The sequence below is a fragment of the Strigops habroptila genome, chromosome 3, assembly GCF_004027225.2.
Source record: "Strigops habroptila isolate Jane chromosome 3, bStrHab1.2.pri, whole genome shotgun sequence".
Taxonomy (NCBI): domain Eukaryota; kingdom Metazoa; phylum Chordata; class Aves; order Psittaciformes; family Psittacidae; genus Strigops; species Strigops habroptila.
This window is the reverse complement of record NC_044279.2, coordinates 67,491,403-67,511,030: the sequence shown is the minus strand read 5'-3', so window position 1 is coordinate 67,511,030 and position 19,628 is coordinate 67,491,403. Positions and strand designations below refer to the sequence as shown.

General features: G+C 38.1%; 1 protein-coding gene across 8 annotated transcripts in view; it reads right to left on the bottom strand.

The window, feature by feature from the left end:
- The window catches only part of BICD1 (BICD cargo adaptor 1), a 173,936-nt gene that overhangs the window by 7,780 nt on the left and 146,528 nt on the right, over positions 1-19,628 (bottom strand). The window contains exons 7-10 of one of the 8 annotated variants that reach the window (XM_030481151.1): positions 16,877-17,194; positions 15,702-15,892; positions 15,526-15,534; positions 3,920-3,995 (exon numbers count right to left, since the gene is read on the bottom strand). In XM_030481151.1, the coding sequence (XP_030337011.1) occupies positions 3,920-3,995; positions 15,526-15,534; positions 15,702-15,892; positions 16,877-17,194 (594 nt within the window). Of the gene's footprint in view, positions 1-3,919; positions 4,006-13,735; positions 13,789-15,525; positions 15,535-15,701; positions 15,893-16,876; positions 17,195-19,628 lie in introns of those variants that run through there. The other 7 variants (XM_030481145.1, XM_030481142.1, XM_030481143.1 and 4 more) reach the window with 7 other exon arrangements.

The window sequence follows — 19,628 nt, the reverse complement described above, 5'->3', positions numbered from 1 at the left end:
GAGTCTGTGTCAGGATTGACTGCAGATAGACCCAAAAAGTCTGTATTTACTCTCAAACTTATCCATTCATCAAGAGCCAGCTCCTGGCTTCATTACCTCCTAAGTTTTCAAGATAGGCTTAGGAAAAGCACTAGTCTTAAGTCCTCTAGAGAAATAAAAGTGAATTAGAACTTCAAACATCACATTTGGGGAAGACAGACAAGGAGGTGATCATGTTACCCAACAAAGACTGCCTTGCTCTGCTCCCTTGCTGCCCTGTGTATTTTTTCAAAAGACTTCTGTAATTGTCAGAAAGGAACAGAAACTCGACAGACATTTTCCTTGCTCATTAGCAGAGGTGTGTTTGTCTTTTGGTGTTTCCTTCACAGCTTTAAAAATAAGCAACACAAGATGTTCTGCTCTGAGGGACAGGACTGGTGAGGAAATGGCCATAATTAAGACTAGTTACATACAGCAATGGCCTGAAAGAGGACCTCTTTGAGGCATGTAAGATTCTCCTCTATACAAATGTGCACAACCATAATAATGTTTTTTGGCATGACGTCAGTACAAAGTTAGCCCTGACTGCAAATACTGCAATACAAACTATCCCAGACCATGTTCAGATTAGGAAGCACTGTGCTTAAAATTACATTAGTTTTCATGGTAATTCTGTGTTACTTCTCTCTTTGAAATACAGTCACACTTCTATGCAGAGAAGAAATACAAAAGTTTCTCTCACCATTTCCCTTTCAACCTATAATAAATATTAGGGTTGTTAGGAAGAGAAAAAAAATTTACAAGGTTAACAGCAACATATATACACCCATCACTTGCAGTTCCAGTAGATCTGAATCTTTTCCTAAAATTCTACTGTTATACCATTCTCTCTGCAGAAACACAATATATTCAGTTCATTAATGCAGATTACCGTAGCCCTATATAAACAAAAATTACATCACAATCAGCAAGTGACACATCACATTCAGTGTGCTTTTTATGGCAGTATAAGTGATTGTGGCAGCAGGTCCTGGAGCTGAGCTATCAGGCACATTGACAGTCACGGGCAGTAGAGGATGGCAGGTGAGATGAATAACACAAAGCAATAGAAAGACATGGAAGAACCTGAAGCTGTTGACTATTAACTGAGAACAAGGAACAACATTGTTACATTCCCCCTTGGGATATGTGCAGTTTTTAAAATATTTGGTTTGAATAGACATTTTTGTAAACCTCTCTTTAGAGGATAGTACCATTTGGGGATCTATTAATTCAGTTGTTGAATGCAGTCTGTGTCATTTTTTGTGTTAGTATTAATGTCTGGTTTTAAGCAGCTATTTTTTTTTTCCCCGGCACTGAAAATGCTAATCATGTGTTTCTAAAATCATTTGGAAAATAGCATGCAAAGCCCTTCGGTGTTAGTAAGTATGCTGTTGCCTGTCTTAAAGATGCCATTCACATGCAATATTATCTGGCATTCATTGTAACTGTAAAAATTCAGCAATGGCAAATATAATCAGACCAGTGATATTTTCAGAATGCAACCATTTTGCATGCAGTAATATTTTACATTATTTTTAATTTATTACCATTTTTATATGAAATTAAAGCATTACTTCTTATTAAAAATTAATATTAATTTCATTTGCAGTATCTGTTTTGGGGAGTTTGTTTTTGCTTTTATTAATAGATAACTTGGGTCTAGAGTCTGGCTTCTGATATGAAAAGGAGGTTGTCACTGAATTTGACATAAACCTGAATGCAATCCAAAGACAGACATGCTCTTTTTAGTATTGGATGATGGAAATATTTTAGTCTTGTCCAATATAGTCCCTCAGACAGGTATCTACAGATGCTAGGAAGGGTGAACACCATCCAGTAATTTTCAGGTTAAGTCTAGATTTGGTTGCTTGCCCCATACTCCTGGAACTAGAAATCGAGGTGATGCATGGCAGGCAGGCAGAGACGTGCATGTGTTGTTGCATCAGTTTGCTTAGAAATTTTCTGAAGAAAAGTTCTCACAGACTCTCCAGATCAGGTTCAAGTTGAAATATGCAGATTTAAGCAAAATGACAGATGTATAGCAAAATAAATTGACTAGATGTCTCCTGGAGTTCCATTTGGCTTGAATCTGTTCATAGCTTATCCCGTGAGGTTCACCAAAGCTTATGCAGTAGAATCACAATTGCTAGAAAATCCAGAGTTAGACAAGTCCCACTTAAAATTCAGTGTAGATAACAGATAAGAGAAATCTCTCTGTATTTGATGCTGAAGTTCAGCAGGAATCTGTGTTGTGGCTATGCATATTAACTAGTTTGAACACAATTAGACATACTGCAGGATGCAGAAAACATCTGTGTGAATTACAAGTCTTAACAAGCTATTGTTTAATCCTGGCTGAAATGCCATTGGGAGGTCACATTACTGCAAGAGTAATGTTAGAGACTTAAAAACAAGCATACCTCTCTCTTACAATGGGTGACTTCAGGGCTTGGCAGAGCTTTAATCTGCCTCATTTAGCATCACCATGTGACTGAAAGCATACGTGTCATACCAAGAGGGACTGTCAGAGGACAAAGAAGGGCAGTGCAAGCTTCTGTCTTCCTCTTCTGCTGGATTTTAGAAAATCTGAACCTCAGGAAGTCTAATCGGTTCTTTAAATGCCTTCAGATTTTTCCCCAAATTTCAAATAGTTTAAATAAAGCACTCAGCAACTTCTGCCATCATGCTAACTTGCATTACATCTGTTGTTATGCTTCACTGCTTTACAAGGCTGTGCAGCTATGTGGCTGAGGCAAGCAAGGCAACAGTCTTAATGTATCAAAAACTGTGTGTTGTTTTCACTTCACCAGAAGAGTATCAGTCTGGTGGTAAAATCTAATAGTCATTTGAGAGTCAATAGTTCAACTAAGTATAAAGGTGTTTGTTATTTGTGGGATGACTGATCTGAATGTTTTTAAAATATTAACCATATTTTAAATTATTATTATTGTTTTCCATATACCATGGTTTTGATTTGGAAACATGGCAAAAAAAGCCTCTTAAACAACACTTCCAGCTCTCGTTGTAGCTAATGAGGACTTCCTAGCTGAGGAAGGATTCATGGACAAACCAGAAAACCCTGAGACCTTCCCTTGGATGTTATCCCTTTCTGTGGGTTTGTCTGCAGAACAAGGTAATGTTTGCAGACAAATATATAGCAGTACTAAATCAGGGAGATCTTCCATTCTATGTAGGGCTATAAATCAACTTGGTCACTACAGATCAGGCTAAGGTCTAAAAATAATGTAACGTATTTGAAACGAAAATATAGGCATAAGTGAATACATGCACAGAATGTACCATGAACAGATAAAGAAAAGTACTGTAATCTCTTTTTGCTTAGGTTTGCTTTTGTGCCTTGATTAACGCAACTGTCTCAGAACCATGATTTAGCGTTTGCACCACCTATGAGCAAGGACACCAGGAATTTACTTTTAACAACAAGATTAAGAACTGACTGCAGTGGGTCTGAGTTTCTAGGTCAGGGAGAGCTTTCTGAGAAGCATCTACTAAAATCTCACAAATGCCTTTAAAATGCCACCTTACAAAAGGGAAGCCTACACCTACCCCTAAAATTAAAAGTTCCCCATTTAATTAAATTTATCAAGCAACAAAATCATTACTATTTTGGCATCATTAAGAAACTGCATAAAAAGACCAAATAAGGACTGCAAGAGGCAACTTCACATTCTTTTCTATATTTTAACATGGATGTAAGCACATGAATGCTGCAATTCACATTTGTACTGTCACTGCAGAAATTACCACCATTCCTCAAGTTGTTAAAAGTTTGCTGTTAGTGACAAAGTGTAACGAAGAGCTTTTGTATAAGGAAGAGGAGGGAGTTGCAGACCTGCATGCAGCTATGTGCAAAGAGAAGAGAGTTAGTTAAGTTTACCTGACGGTCTGGCAATCTGGCCCCCTGGCTAGTTGTGAGCCGTGTGGCGGTATGGAGGCAGCAGGCTGCTGACAATCTATAAGAAACTGATAAATTAGACATATATACAGAGAGATTACAGAGCAAGGGGTTAGTAACAGTAGTACACAGGCTACGCATCTGATGGAGAGATTTAGTGAGGAATGTGTTCTTGGTTCCTTATCTGACAGAAACATCTTTTTTTCTGATAGAATAGTATTAGTTGTTGCCTTCTTCTTTTTCTTTTCAGAAGCAGCAGTGGAGACATTTTTGTTTGTCTTCCCTTAGCATTGGCAAGTTTTTGTTTAAACAGACAGCAATAATGGCTGTATTCAAGATCTGGGTTTAAACCTTGTACTTCTCATTCTTCTGCTGGAGGTGAAGTTGTTTTGCTCACATCTAATATAAAAAGTGTCAATGAAGCTACTCAAAATTTCCTCCAGAGAACTTACATCCATATAACAATTACAGATGCCATCTCATTATGGCCTTTTATAAAAATCTTGCAAGAAAGTGTTTGTGACTTCTAAATTATGCTTGTGAGATTGTTTTTTGTAGAGAAAAGGGAGAAATTGGTACGGGCTTTTTTCAGTGTTCTGTCTAGATTACTTTATCAATTCTCTGCCAAAGCAGAGAATCAATCACTTGCAAAGCTGTATTCTAGTTCTTAATTGATTAAATAACAGTAAAGCGAAATAATCCTTTGCTGCTATGTTTTTACTGTGACATTTTGAACATGAAGACAGCTTTAAACTAAGTAATATTTGTGGGACTTCATGAAAATAGTTGAACAAGACAATCCCACTTTCTAGATCACTACTTCGCTTACTACTAGCTCACTAGCTTTCTACCAAGATTTCCAGATCTCAAGATTTGCTCATTTTCCCCACAGTGGTCTGGCCTTTCATTCCACTGCCTGTGTGATTCAGATTGTCAGACAACAGAGTCATCAGGGTCCTTTTGAACATTAAAATCTATGGGTGAAATTCTGACCATGTGGAGAACTTCTGGACACTACATTTTGTCTCCAGCAGGGTTTGATAACCTATCATCCTCACCGACTGCTTCTACCTGATTCTCAACCTGGCTCTTCAGTGGAAAGGAACCTTAAAAATGAGACAACTATGTACTTGGAAACGTAATTGGAAAGAATTTGATTTGGTGTTTTTCAGTTGGTTGCTATTTAAAGCTTAACACCAGTAATAATTTCTCTTTACAACATATATGTTTTCCAAAACCCAATGCTATTCTTTGTCTCAGTCAAGTGGAAGAATGTGCAAGTAATTTGCTATTTTCTTGAGTCTTGAGATGACATCAGTACAAAACAGAGCAACGCACCCTCCTAGCAATACTGAGCATCATATACACTATAGTAACATTTCCCTTATGCACAAACCTGGAGCGCTTCTCCCTACTTCCTATGAAGATCTGTGCTGACCTCCAGTGGGTGGAAGCAAGTGTACCCAAAGGCACTTTGACAGGCACAGTTAGTGCTGGCACCATTGTGTCACAAAGCAGAAATGGAATGAAAGGATACTGTGCCATTTTCTCATTTACTAGGATGGTCACTATAGTCCTCAGTACATCTTTTAGCAGGGGAGTGCAAGATCTTGTATTGTGTTTGAGCCATGAATAGAAGGGTCTGCCACTTCAGTACAAAGCTCAATTAAAAGAAGAGATGCCTGGGGCGAGGGGACAGACAGAGCAGGCTAACTGCAGATGGGAAATGATTGTAAAAAAAAAAAAAAAAAAAAAAATTCATGCCTTACTCTAAACAAACTAGTTTGCAGAAGTCCAAAGCAAAATCATCCCTGTTAGCTTATAGAAGATAGTGAGAAAAAGAATACAGAACAGAGTGCTGTGTGATGAAAAGGTGAAGACAAGTTTCATAAATACAGAAGAAATTGTTCTGACAGGCTTTTCCAGAACAACAAAAATGCCTGATTTATGATCTTATTCTAATATCTCAAACATCCTGTGAAGATTTTATAATGCCTCTTCATCTGCTGCATTTGGCAGAATACGTGAAGAGAGCGCCAGATTCTGCAAGCATTATGCAAACTGTATAACAACTATTGGATGTGAGCAAACTCATGTGAAACAACAGTTCTCTCTGGCACCAGCAATGCTCACACAATCTGGCTTACACTAACATCAGTACAAAATCTAGTGATCCATGTGACTTAAAATGGCTGAATCGTCCTCCTGCATCCTCCAATAGTGAAGTTTTTGAGGATTATGCCAGGAAAGAGCTAAGCAGAATGCATATGGCTTACATATACGTATTTCAAATTCAAAGGAACTCTTATCTACTTAAGTCCAAGAAACTGTGTCAGAGCTAGATTTATTCCTTATATATTTAATCCCTTGAAGTATTTTGGAGGGTTTATAATGCTACTCTTTAATGTCATGACAATCATAAAATGACTTCTTTTTACACTGTTAAAAGATGAAAACTAGCAGACAGCATTCAGTTCTTCCTTTCTATTAAGGAACTTCTGCCTGTGCCAAGTAAATGTTTGTTTCTTTCTGAAATACTCTGCTGAAGGTTAAAAGTTTCAAAGATGCCTTTACTGATTTTCTGGTTAATGTCACATACTATACAAACAAGGTAAGAAAGACATTCTCTCTTTTACTAAATAAATAAATAAATAAATAGATAGATAGATAGATAGATAGATAGATATTTTAAAATTGCATTGAAAGAAGCCTGTTCCCAGCATTTTTTAAATCTCAAGGAGTTTCGGTTAAGCTGCAGAGTGAAAGGACTGTTTGCCATTTGTGTAGAAGACACTTGGAGAATAGACACCGATTATACTTTTTGGTGTTTCTTCTGAGACCACCACCAAAATGATTAATAAAGTTATTAAACACAGACTATCTTATTTCTCCATCATCTCCAGTTGCTGTGGGGAAATAAACTACTGGGGCAGGGAGTGGGCTGGCCGATCACTTAAGTCCTACATTCTATGAACCTATAACCAAGAAATGAAGTTCAGTGACCATTTCAACCACAAAAGGCAAAGAGGAGTTATTGAACATAAAAATTCATATGCCTGTTTTCACTGAATTATGCAGGACTTGAGCCTGTAGGGATCCTGTGTCAGTATCAGACAATGCTCACCACTGCATCTGTTGGAGCTTTGAGACTTGACTCATGCAGTATGTTAAGCATGTTCAGATTTTCCAGTTCTTAACATTTTAGCCATTAGCTGGCAATGGTGGTGTAAAGGGCTCGGACATTTCCTCTCACAGAGTAGCCAGTGCTGATTTTCCTTTGGAATCTAATGCCTAGTCCTAATCAGCTAGTGATGTAAGAGCATTAAAAATACCTATCTCAAAGAGGCTACATCTGCTCATATGAGGACTGAATGTGCTGCTATAAATTATCTGCTGAGAGCAAATCTCACAAAAAAAAAGGAAGTATTTTCCTATGCTTCCTTTTGACTCAGCCACAAAACCAACGCATTTCCCTCATGTCACAAGGTGTACTCTGCCCTCCAGTCTGTGAACTGTGTGACTCTAATCAACACAGGCATGCTTAACTGGATTATTAGTGTCTGAGAGATGGGCATGCCTTCTGTTGACATCAGCAATGTCCTCAGTGAAAAAACTACATGCAAGCATTTTCAGCCCCATCTGCTCAGGACCCAGCATACTTCAATGAAACATTTCAGCACATTTTGACACTTGGTAAATTACTAATCTCTACACAGTGCTGCCAAAGACCAAGACTAGTAAGAATCCCAAGATAAGCATTGGGGATGCTCGGAATGAGTAACTGATACATAAGATACTTTTAACTGTGTCTAGTTCAGTTATTTGGTGGAGAACTTTTTTCTCTTTTATCTGAAAAAGTAAAATTGAGAGTCAAAGAGCAACTCAGTCAAACACTTTTTACAGGTACTGCTCCATATTTTATATTTCTGATATGAAAAACATTGGGAAAAGTTTGTTCTTCATAAAAGTTGTCAAGAAACACTTATGGCAAAATGTGAGATTGAGGCTTTTTCAGTCTTTTAAAGGAAACTCTCCTTAGCATTCCATTGACCACCCCAGGCCAATAGGAAGTCCTTCTTTCCTAGCTAGAATTTTTTGCGTCATACTACCCAATGTCAATTGAACTTGCTCCATAAAGTTTGAGGAATTTAATAACGTGTCTATGAAGATGTTATTGACAATTATTTGTAAAGAGTAATGAATTGGTTTCTTCCCCAGGATGTCCATTTAATGGGAAAGTTTGAACGGTTAATAGCATGAGTCAAAAGTATTGGGCAAAGAACAAATCAGTAGTCCTCTAGTTGTGCAGAGGCAGAAACGTTGCATCACACAGCAAGTCCTACAAAAACAGTAATCAAACCTCTCTACTCAGAAGTGGGGAACAAGGAAAATTTCCAAAACCATGAAAAAAAAGTAAGATATCAAGAAGAATGGTGCAGAGGATACTAAAACACTTGGCCAGCTGGCTGAATTGAGCTTTGTAGAGATGCTTTCAAACTGTAATCTGGCAGAATGAGAAAAGTCCTAAAACAATTTATATCCAGGAGTGTCGAAGATGTAAGTTTATACAATTATTTTACTAGCTGATTTCATTTATAATTTATCTCTGTTTGTATAATGGATGCCAAGAAAACTTTGACCTTCTTCAAGGCCAAGAGGAACTTCAAATGGTAATGGTTATCGCAAAGAACAGCTGGTGAGAGAACAGCTGTGGCTTACTTTCGGAAAAAAGCACAAACAATGGTACAGGTCAAAGATTAGAAGAGTCTCTCCCTTCTCCTGCTTCCATGATCAGTTTGGGATCTGCCCAATAGTTACCTCTGCCCTATGCACAGCCCCAGCTGGTCAATCTGGGTGCACCTCTGTGTTTCTGCAGGCTGTCCTGAGAAGAGGAGGACTACACTGGAACAACCACACAGGTTCCACGTGAAGTCTGGCTGGCCATATTAACCCCAGCTCTCTCACAGCAGGATTGACTTGGGCTGTCCTGGCCTGGGAGCAAAACGAGCAGCACAGTGGGATTGAACCATGTTACAGAGCCATTGTACAGCTCCGTGAGAGCCAGTCATGCTCTGGCACAGCTAGCATGCAGGCAGCCTAATAAACTTCACCGGGTACAAATTAGCTCCTGCACAGACATTTTTCAGTACCCATATTCTCTGCGTTTTCCCACTGAGTTTTACCTCTGTTCCCATTAAACTGAATAACAAATCGTTGATTGGAGATAGAGAAATTTACCAACCAAGTATCAGTTTGGCTTACTTCACGATAAAGCTGACTTACTAGGAAATTTCTATGTCAAGTCTTGCAAATACTCAGGTAACTCATATCTTAAGTTTGCTATTCAGAGAAACTTCGTGTCTTAGGTTATTGTTGGCTGGAGAAGTTTCAATAACAATGAATTCTTCCACTATTTATTTCTTAGTCTTTCCCAAAATTGAAGAATAAAGCTTACGAGATGTGAGCATGTTGCTGAACTCCTCTACACTCCATAGAGGTGGAGGAATCAGTAATATCTACATATTGCATTAAGATGCAGCAGTAGGATGTATCTAAAAATCCTCGTCTCCTGTCATCTCCACATGTCCATTCTTTCTCTTGCAAAGATCCCACTGCTTCTACACTCCCAAGCTGACAGAGGCTTCCTTCTGCTCCTCCTCTTCTCAGCTCTTTATCTTCAGGACAAGGTCAGACAGAGAAAACATAACAGAGAGCCTTCTGTTAAATGCTTCTCAGGAATAAGAGGAGGTGATCGAGTTTTTTGGAACAGGTAGGGGATTTAATTGCTATTTTCTTCTAGGATTTAGAGAAATGCTATCTGTTTTGGTAATTTTTACAAACCAACTCATGGAGCATCACTAACAGCTTTGTGTACTACCTGACACATTACACAGGCAGCCATGGTTTAGTAGGTCACTGATTCAGTGCGTTTCCAGAACATGTCAGGTTTCTTGGCTATGTTCTAGTGAATTATTTCTTCTATACAACAGCTACACTACATAGAGTGTTTTCCCCCTTATTTTCTTATTCTGCACAACTGGATTTCTACTTTCTTTTCTGACATGAATTATCTCCAACCTAGAGAGCTGTTCCCCCATCAGTCCATGTGCTTCAGCTGCAATGTGACTGCTAGCTCAAAGTACGGTGATAAAGCCATATCCCAGTCTTGACCTTTGCTGTAGCTCATATTAAGAATAATTAATGAAAGTAGTGAAAGGCATTTTTCTCCAGTTACAGATTAAAAACATTAAGAGGTTCCTTGTCAGCTCTGTAGGCTTTTTCACATTTTCTATATCATGATGTGTTTATGTTATTTCCCAAATGTTTTTTATGAATGCTTTAAATAATTCCTCATTAAATCTACTGAGACGCTAAATAATGGGTTAGTAAAATAGCAGAAATGGAAATGGTAAAGGCTGAAAATACATATTCAGTTCCTTTCTTTTTATATACAGTTCATAAAAAGCACATTTAGAAAGACCTGATGATTCATGAAATACTAAAAGACACACACATTTTAGACACTTCAAAAGAGGAAAAGAAAGGTCTTAAAAATACAGAAATCATCACACTTCTGTCTTTTTGTTTACCCATCTTTCATGGAAATGTGTCTAGAATACATTTCAGATGGCCACAAATACATCCACACCAAAAATATTTGCACTATTTTACGGCTAAAGAAGGGCCTGATACAAAAATTGAAGTCAGTGGGAACAGTAACTTTAGTAGGCTTTGGAAGAAACAAAATAAGGTACTATTATAAGGTTTCATAGCCCTAAAAATGCAGACAGGGACATACTTACAATCAGGCATACTAGTCTTGTTTAAAGAATTGCTGGTGAGCTTACTCCATACATCACAACATCCCAAGGAACTGCTCTATTAGAGAGCTAAATATCAGCATGTCTAATTTAAACAGACACTCACTTCAGCTTTGTCTATTTTATGAGATGAGAAGCACAATATTGAAATTCCTGTATATTTGAAGGTAAAAATCAGTAAGTCATGAAACCACGTTAAACTTTGTTATAAAAGAAGGTAAAGACAGATGGGTTTGTTACTAACATTGTCATGATATTTCAATAGCTGTTTTGGTTAGTTGATAAGACTGGTTTCCAAAGCCCAAAATTTTCATAGAAAGCAACAAATATCTGGCAATACGCCTTAAAGATACGATGTGTCACATGCATACCTGATTAGTTAGAAACAACTTGAAGTCTAATAAGATTTTACTGGAGAACTTCAACATATGATGCTAATATTAACCATTCCATCCAGCAATGACATCGTAACTTAGATACAGAGAGAAAAATGTCAATAACCTTTTAATGAAAATATACAACAGTAAAGCATGGATTTCACTGCAATCTTTTTTTCCTTTTCTTTTTTTTTAACGTTTTGAGAAAGAGATTGGGGCTTCTATTAAAAATAGGTTTTATTTTGGAACTGCTTTGTTTATATAGTGAAAAATACCAATAGAAATTAAGCAAAACTTGTAGAACTGCAGTGAATTCATGCTGTAATAGCTAAATTATATTGATCAGCATGAAATGTATGGTTTTGGTCTCATCAGTGGTAACTGGAAAGTTAAATGCAAAAGAGGAAAAGCATAGAGCAAAAAGGTCCTGTTCACAGTGGCACCAAGAGGTAAAAGTACATTTAGCCAGCTGACTTCTTCATCAGTTACAGCCAACTAATGTCCTTGGCAAGGATACTGTTCCAAATTCAAAACGGCCTCCACAAGGACAACGTACCATGCTTGAAATGGCATAAATATACAATGCTCATTAAGCTTAGTTAAATGAGCATATCAGATGCAGGGCACGGCCCCAAGAGCAGAAACATATATACATATATCTGTATATATGCACTAGTACTGCTCATTAAACAATGAACACATATATACACAAATATGGCACATGTTTACAAAACCCACAGAAAATAGAACAATGCAGAACAAAAAATGAACACAGGTAAGAGTTAATGATTGAATTATCCTTTTTGTGAAGAGCATCATGTTCATGTAAAAAGAAAAAACACAAACAAAAAAACCCCAAAACACCCTACTCCTGGTTTTAAAAAATCCTATTAAAAACATGTAAGATCTGTTTTTCACAGAAAGGAGAGACAGATTAGATCCATACTGCATGAGCCTTGCAAATGCCAGTAGCCTGCCTGATTACACAAGCTCAGAGACATCGGGCAGGTACAGGGTCACCATCAACACAAGTACATTCTCAGCAGATAAAAACGCAACATATTCATAGCCAAAGACTCAGAAGAATCACCCATGGATCTCTAATGGGTCAAAGGTCAATTTGCACTGAGACTGTAAATTTGAGTTGTCGGAATGAAGTTGTGGGGTTTTTAAAAAATAATGGTTCTGATAAACTTCCATGCTCCAGCTGCTTTGCATTGCTTGGATGCAGCAAATCAAACTTATCTGACTGAATAATCCACAGCAGACTACCCTGACTAGTTAAATATTACATGGGTGCATCTCTTATTTAGTAGTGGTGGCTCAGTTAACTGCTTTCCCTGCTTTTCAAGAACAAACTGTTTCACTTAATGTACAGATATATATGTATTGTTCATGAACCAGAATTCAGATAAAATTCTGTAACACAAAATCAGCATAGAAAGAGGTATCTAGATCCTAGTCATGTTGATTTTCTTTTTCATTAATCTATAACACTGCTTCAAATAGGAGAAGTAGGAAATATTTAAAATTGTTCAGTGTGACCTAAGCAATCATAAAGATCTACAAAGCATCCTCCTAGCAAAATTCAGGTCTGAGCTGAGTGTTCCTCAAAGGACTTCTTTCACAATCATTTTAAAAAGAAGCTGTGCTTTCATCTATGTTCAGATTTCTATGAGTCCTGCTGTTTCAAAATTGAGAACTGCATAAAAAAACAAAGTTGAGGTAAAAAATATGCTTATAGCAGCAAGACTTAGAAATCCATAAGGAACTTTCTGACACTGGTACTTAAGCTCAAAAGCAAAGCTAGAACTATATTTGGCAAAATATTCCTAAATAAACAAAATATATGCACAGCTAAAGACCTTGAATTTAAACCCTTTTCACTACACAATGAAAGGAGACACAAACCTGCTATCCAAACTTTATTCTCCCTACCTTTCCAATGCTGTAAGGTACACAGGCTCACCTCTGCCGACAGCCATTGCTGCGGAGAGTAGTGTCAGTCTGAGCCTCCCTCAATCATTTTCCCAACCTCTTCATCCAAAAGGGGAGTGAGGGGAGTAAAGACAGCCTCATTTCCTACTATGGGCTTCTACCCATAATACCCTTTTGAAGATGCTTTCCCATATCTCCATGCTGCCTAAACAAGATGAAAAAGCAAGAAGGAGGAACTGAAGACAAGAATCTTGCCCCACATGATAAATTCCACTTTAATATTTTAAGAAAAATACATAAGAAGGAACATGAGCTTCTGATTACATTTTTGCAGAATATTTCTGATGTTCATATCCTAGATGCTGCTCTCTGAAAAATCTCAAAATCCAGAAAGAAAATATTATAACAGCAGTAGAGCATATCCCTCATCCCTTGATGACAAGGGAAGCCCAGACATCATATGGGTGAAATATTTCTTTGAAGGAAATTGTTCACAAATTTAAAAGAAAAAAAAAACCCAAACAAACAAAACTTGTTTCAATTTCATTTAGGCTTGAATCAGTCTTATTCCACTCTCGAGGAAACATCCTCAAGTCAAGATATACTCTGCTCCATAATGCTTGAGTTTGGATGCTGCTCTTTTGCAACCTCTCTGATGAAGAAGCAGGTGTGGGTTGCTACATTTCTTGCTGGCTTGCTTGACTGCACAAACCATCTGAGAACAGAAATGCTTTCTGATATGAGGCTTTTAAATATTCCCTATAAAAGCAGCAGAATAACATCTTTCACTCTTCCTTACTTTCAGGAAACAGATAATTAGACAGATGGCAAAAAAATCCTACTTGTGCATCTTTCCTTTGATCTTTTAATAACAGTAAGAAATCCTCCAGAAAAAGTTAAAAACAATGCTGAAAGATTTCCTACCTAATCCTCAACCTGATTCTAACACGGGCCCTGTGGAATTTGAGTGCTCACAAAAATCTCTGGTTTGAACCTGCCAGTGACTCAGGCTGAAACTAGGGCCATGTAATGACATAAAATTCTGACAAATGTCTTCAGAAAGACTGAATTGGGACTGTTGTAGATTCATAAGGACAATTGCAACATACATCAGTAAATTCAAAGATTACATATTTTATCATTTTACCAACAATTTTTCAAAAAAGTAAATTGTGTTTTAACATATTTATTTTTTAAATCATTACTTTCTCCAACCACTAAACTGCATTTAAAATATACAGTCAGGGTTCTACACACAAAGGTCATCCAGTCCTTGGACTAAAAACTGGTTCTCCTTGGCCTGGCACTCTCGTGGGAAGTACAAATACAGTTAGAAGAGTCTTGTAAATTTTATGTTAGAAGATTGCCATTTTGGGGCAAACTGGGGAGTTTGGCTAAATAGAAAATACAAAACTGAGTCCTTTAAACAGATTCAAGTGTCAACCAGAAACAAATCATCCTTATTCTGTTGTAGGATAAAGAGGAAAAAATTCAAGAGAAACTGCCAGTATTTAGGAAACGGATTCCTTTCAATGGGGTAGAAAACGAGCATATGGCCTTCCATTGCCAACAGAATACCAAGGAATTGTTGAAAGATCAGTACCATTTATTTTACACATTTTAAAGTCTTTCCCCATCCCAGCCTTTTTCTCCCCAGGAGCCAGCTCTTTGATTTCTTGCTGTAATGCTCTTTAGGCAAATGTCTTGTTTAGACTCTGCAGTTTCACACTTGTTCTCTGAATGGGTGTTACTTGCATAACACTACTCAAGGCAGCTGTGATATTGCTAGCACTGAATCAGAGAGATAATGTACTTATAGGGTATTGCTCAGCTTTCCAGAATAAACATTTACCTGAGCAGAAACCACTTTATGGGTTTTAGCTTTTATGTTTTCTACATATGGGGTTTTTTGTATGACAAATTTCAAAACAAAAAATGAAAACATTTACCACCAGGCAAGACTGTGCACATTTAAAGGTTCTGCTCAGGTGCAGAAGTAAAGAAATTATCAGCTTGTTGTCAGAAGAAAGATGTCACAACCTTTGAAATGGCGTGCCAGTTCGTATTTCCTTTCTACGCCTTGTTCACAGTGGATACTACGTTTTGGCAGGAAACAAAGAGCAAAAGCTTCCTGCAAAGATAAACTTAATGACTCAATTTATATAAACTAAACCTTCTGTGATTTTAACTTTACCCTTTAGAAAAAAAACTGAATGCTCCAGGGCAAGCAGAAGATGGATGTTGCATAAGCTCCTGCACACTGCCAATCGCTTCCTTGCTGGTCTTCACATATCTGACTCCTCTATCTCATTGGGTTTATGTCTTCCATGGGGACTGCAAACACAACCACCAGCCTAAGCACCACCCAGGCACTGGGGTGCAACCTCTGTGGATGCCAGCGGGACTGCATCCGCCAATACCACAGCAGGACTTTCCCCACTGCATCTGGAACCAGTTTGGGCTGCTGCTGGCAGAATGTCGTCTCCTGCTACAGCTGACACAGGAGGAGACATTTTGCTTTTCAGGTATCAAGAAGATGCCCAAATTAGATTGCGTGTGCAGTGCTGGGAGAGTGCCCTGCTCTGCTAACCACTCAGCACCACATGCACCCAAGGAAAAAATGTTTACCTGGTGTGGCCACGGTTAACCTTTTTTCCTTGCTGAGACGGTGCCCATGGATGAATTCACTCATGGAAGGGGCGCCCCTCAGAAGATATGATTCTGTGGAGGTGGGATGAGGGGGGGCTCTTAATAATTTCTGGAGGTAGGTCCCTGAAGTCCTGGGATGGCTCTGATCACAAAGGGAAGGTGAGAATAGTCTTGCAGGAGATCCAAGAAAAATACATATGGAAACAAAAGAGTTTTACTTTAATTACCTTTCAAAGCCTCACGAATGACAACATCATGTTAATTTGATTAACAGGTAAAAAACAACTAGCGTTGCCACCCCATGTCATTTCCACAGCAGGGCACCTTGCCTGCATTGGAAATCCTGGTTCATATTTGGGGAGGAGGAGATGAGGTTGCGTTATATCTCAGCATCCTGGAATCGACATCTACAAGGCTCCCTGAATGTTCTCTTGGTTTTGCATTGTGACTAGAGCACACAAGAAAAGGGAATGATAATTTAGGACTTCTCTAAAAGAGAGTCCTCTTCATCTTCAGAACCGTGGAGATCCCCACACCTATAGAACTTTGGCAGGGCAGTCACAAGACAAGATGAGAACTCACTGCTTGAATAGCAAAATATGTGTACTAGGTTATGAATGGCAGCCAACCCCTTCAAAAGTTTAATTGCTGCCATGTAGAAAAATTGATCCGAGTGAACATATCCATATTCTTTTTGGACTGATAAAGAACAAGCAAGCACCAGAGCTTAACAAAAAGATGAAGTTTCTTTTGTGTTAAGCGCTGAAATGCTCATGGAGCACAATCCTATTTTTATTTCAGATCCTCATTATGGAAAATCTTAAAGAACATTTAAGGAAAACTTGTTAAAGAAAATACATTCACACTAATATTAAAGACATATAAGATGCACTGAGACACTGACAGAATAGAGTTCAAAACACTGCATTAAAAAGGAGGAAATGACATAGTGAGTAAGTGGATAGGAACCACACATTGCCAGGCTTTGAATTTCATATTCATATCCTCCCCACCTCCTTCTCCCCAGTAAAAGTACGGAAAGAAAAAGAAAATAATAATAATAAAAAAAAATAATTATAATGTTTACAATTCAGTGAACGACTTAATGAAAGTCTGGCCACTGCACTGTACTGTAAAGATCACTGCATGCATACCTTTTCCTCTGAGTGCCACTGCTGACCAGTAAGTTTGGTTGCTGTGGGCCCTGACTATGCAGGAGGAAAGTGTCTATGCTTGGCACGGTGGCTGATGCCTCCTCACTTACTTTAGGGCTGCCGATCTTGCTCTTTCCAAGCTTGCCTTTGCTGCGTCGGGACTGCTCATGGTCAAACTCTAAATCCTCCAGTCGCTGGGTAAGGGCAAGTTTTTGCTGGATAGCCATGCGCAAAAGAGAATTTAGGGTCTTCTTCTCGTCCTCCGCAGCTGCTAGCTGCCTCTGCATCTCATCCAGCTGTGTGACGTACTCATCACACCTGAGAAAACAAACAAGGCAGAAATCTAGGGAACCGGTCCAAGAACCAACCCTACCAGTGATTGCATTCCTGGACTGCAGTTACAGGGGCAGATACAGACCCAGGCTTTTACCGAACCTAATCCTGGAAATAGACAGCCTGAATTCTTCCATTCCCACTTTGAATGAATGTAGACTTGGATCTGAATCTGTCACTTCCTGTTTAGCAGAAGAACCTGTATCTATAACATTAGAGGAGCCTATGATAATGTAGTATGTTTCCAATGCAGATAATGAGCAATTGGAGGGGAGGTTTAGGTTTATGTCCAGGTTATTCCACAAATAACAGTATTGGGTGCTAGTTCTGCAAATAACTCACCATGGATAAGAATGTCTACTAATAAGATAAAATTATTTTCCATAGAAAGTAATATCCACTTCAACAAAATATTACAAAAAACAGTGAAAAAAAGACTGAGCACTTTGAATGCTTGACACATGAGATTTTATGAAATCAAAAGCCGTCAGTTGTTCAGCATTGTTAACTGATTAAAGAGGTACTATTCAGGAAACCCCACACCTGGAAGTTATTTCACATTTACTGTTGAATCTCTTGGAGGTTTGCTTAGGTATCCATTGCTATGGCCACCTACTCCTTTTTAACCCTCAGCCTCTTTTATCTGCATGAAAATCTGTATCTTTTTCATTTGATTTATATCTCAGACAGATTTTGAAATAAAACCACCCTTCTTATGATTTTCTTAGCATTGAAGATTGAATTTAATTTAGTTCCACCTTAAATAATGACTTCTAAAGTTACGAGGAAAAACAAGGCTTATCAGGGTAGTCTTAGTCACTTTTTGAAGAGAAATAGCTTCAGTTTGTGAACAATAGACCAGCTAATCAGAATCAAGACTGATAAACGTATACAAATGATCCACAGCAGTACTGTCTGACCTTTGGACATTTGTGGCAATGTCAAGATTTTTTAATGTTAAATGTTGCAGCTTTCACCAAATCTCCTCCCCACATGACCTGTATAAATCTAAATAGCTTTGCTATGCAATTACAATAGTGTAATGGATGAGGATTTAACTTTACCAGTATCGCTCACAGAAAACAAGCACAGAAAATATTTTTCTTCTCAAAATGTGTGATGCAACAAACTTTTGAATTATTGCAGACTGAGGGGTGAAAATAATTTATGTGAAACTTTAATCTTCTCCTTGGGAAACAGAAATAAAATATACTCAAAAATTCATAGTCATTCTTCACACACACTGCACTCTCCTTTTGAATAATTCCAGCACTGGAAGCAAAATTACTAAGTCAGACATAGTTACATCTACAATTTCAGTATTATCTTTCTTCTACAGGACCTTACTAAGCATAACTGTCTCTAGTCTTGAGAGATATTTCTTGAGGAGCCTTGAGGAGATATTTCTGAAACGTTGTTTGGCTTAAAACCAACTTGCTCACCTATTTATGCTCCAGGCCACGAGATGTCTATTGATGCTTCACCCAGTTTTTTGACAGAGACATTAGAATGAAATCAGCATTCCGGAGATTAAATTAAATTAATTTGAAATAGGAATTACTATAATGTCTGTGTTATCAGAGTTTTAAAGGCTCGTTCTCGTAACCAGGTGGATCCTGTATCCGTGTCTCTCATCCTCTCCTGATTTCCTCTTTGTCTAGGAGACACCTTTTTTTTTCCAAATATGTTTTCTGTTGAAAATTTTAGAAAGTAACAATTGCAGCAACACCTGTAGCACAGTGCCACTACAGGAACAAACTGCTTTGCTGTGCCAATAAGCCAATTTCTATTTTGGAAAAAGACTGGTTTCCTCAGGCCTTAGGATGTGTTCTTGGTATTTAGGCATCTGCTTTGTAAAACAGTGTAACTGAGCAGTTAAGAAACAAGCTCCACAAAGGTGGATATTACTAAATCAGACTTAGACAAACCTGCTTTTCACTACCTACTCTGAACTATGGCAAGCTGGCCCTAGAAACCTGGACACACCAGGTGCTGGTAGCTGGCCTTGTACTCACGACAAAACAGATCTTGCTAATACTACATTTTCCAACTGTTCTGATTAATTATATTCGCCTCCTAGAAGTCTCCCCATAACAGCAACCCCACTTTTTTGGCAATCCACTGCAGTGTTTGGGTGGTTCCAGTCATCTGACCTCCACTATGACTCAAAGTTTCCTATTATTTTTCACATGGTCCATTGTCTCTGTGTTTTGTTGCTCAAGCATGTGGGGTTTTTTGAGAAACAGCATTCAGAAAGGTTAAACCTAAACCAGTCAAGTAAAGGCCAGAATTAACTTTAGGAACTGCTGAATTAGCAGACTCTTTTCTCTTCACTGAAATAGTCCCTGCTATGTGCAAGTGTGGGATAAAAAGAAAAATGTTTCCAACTAAAAAAAGAAGAAAAAGCATTACACACATA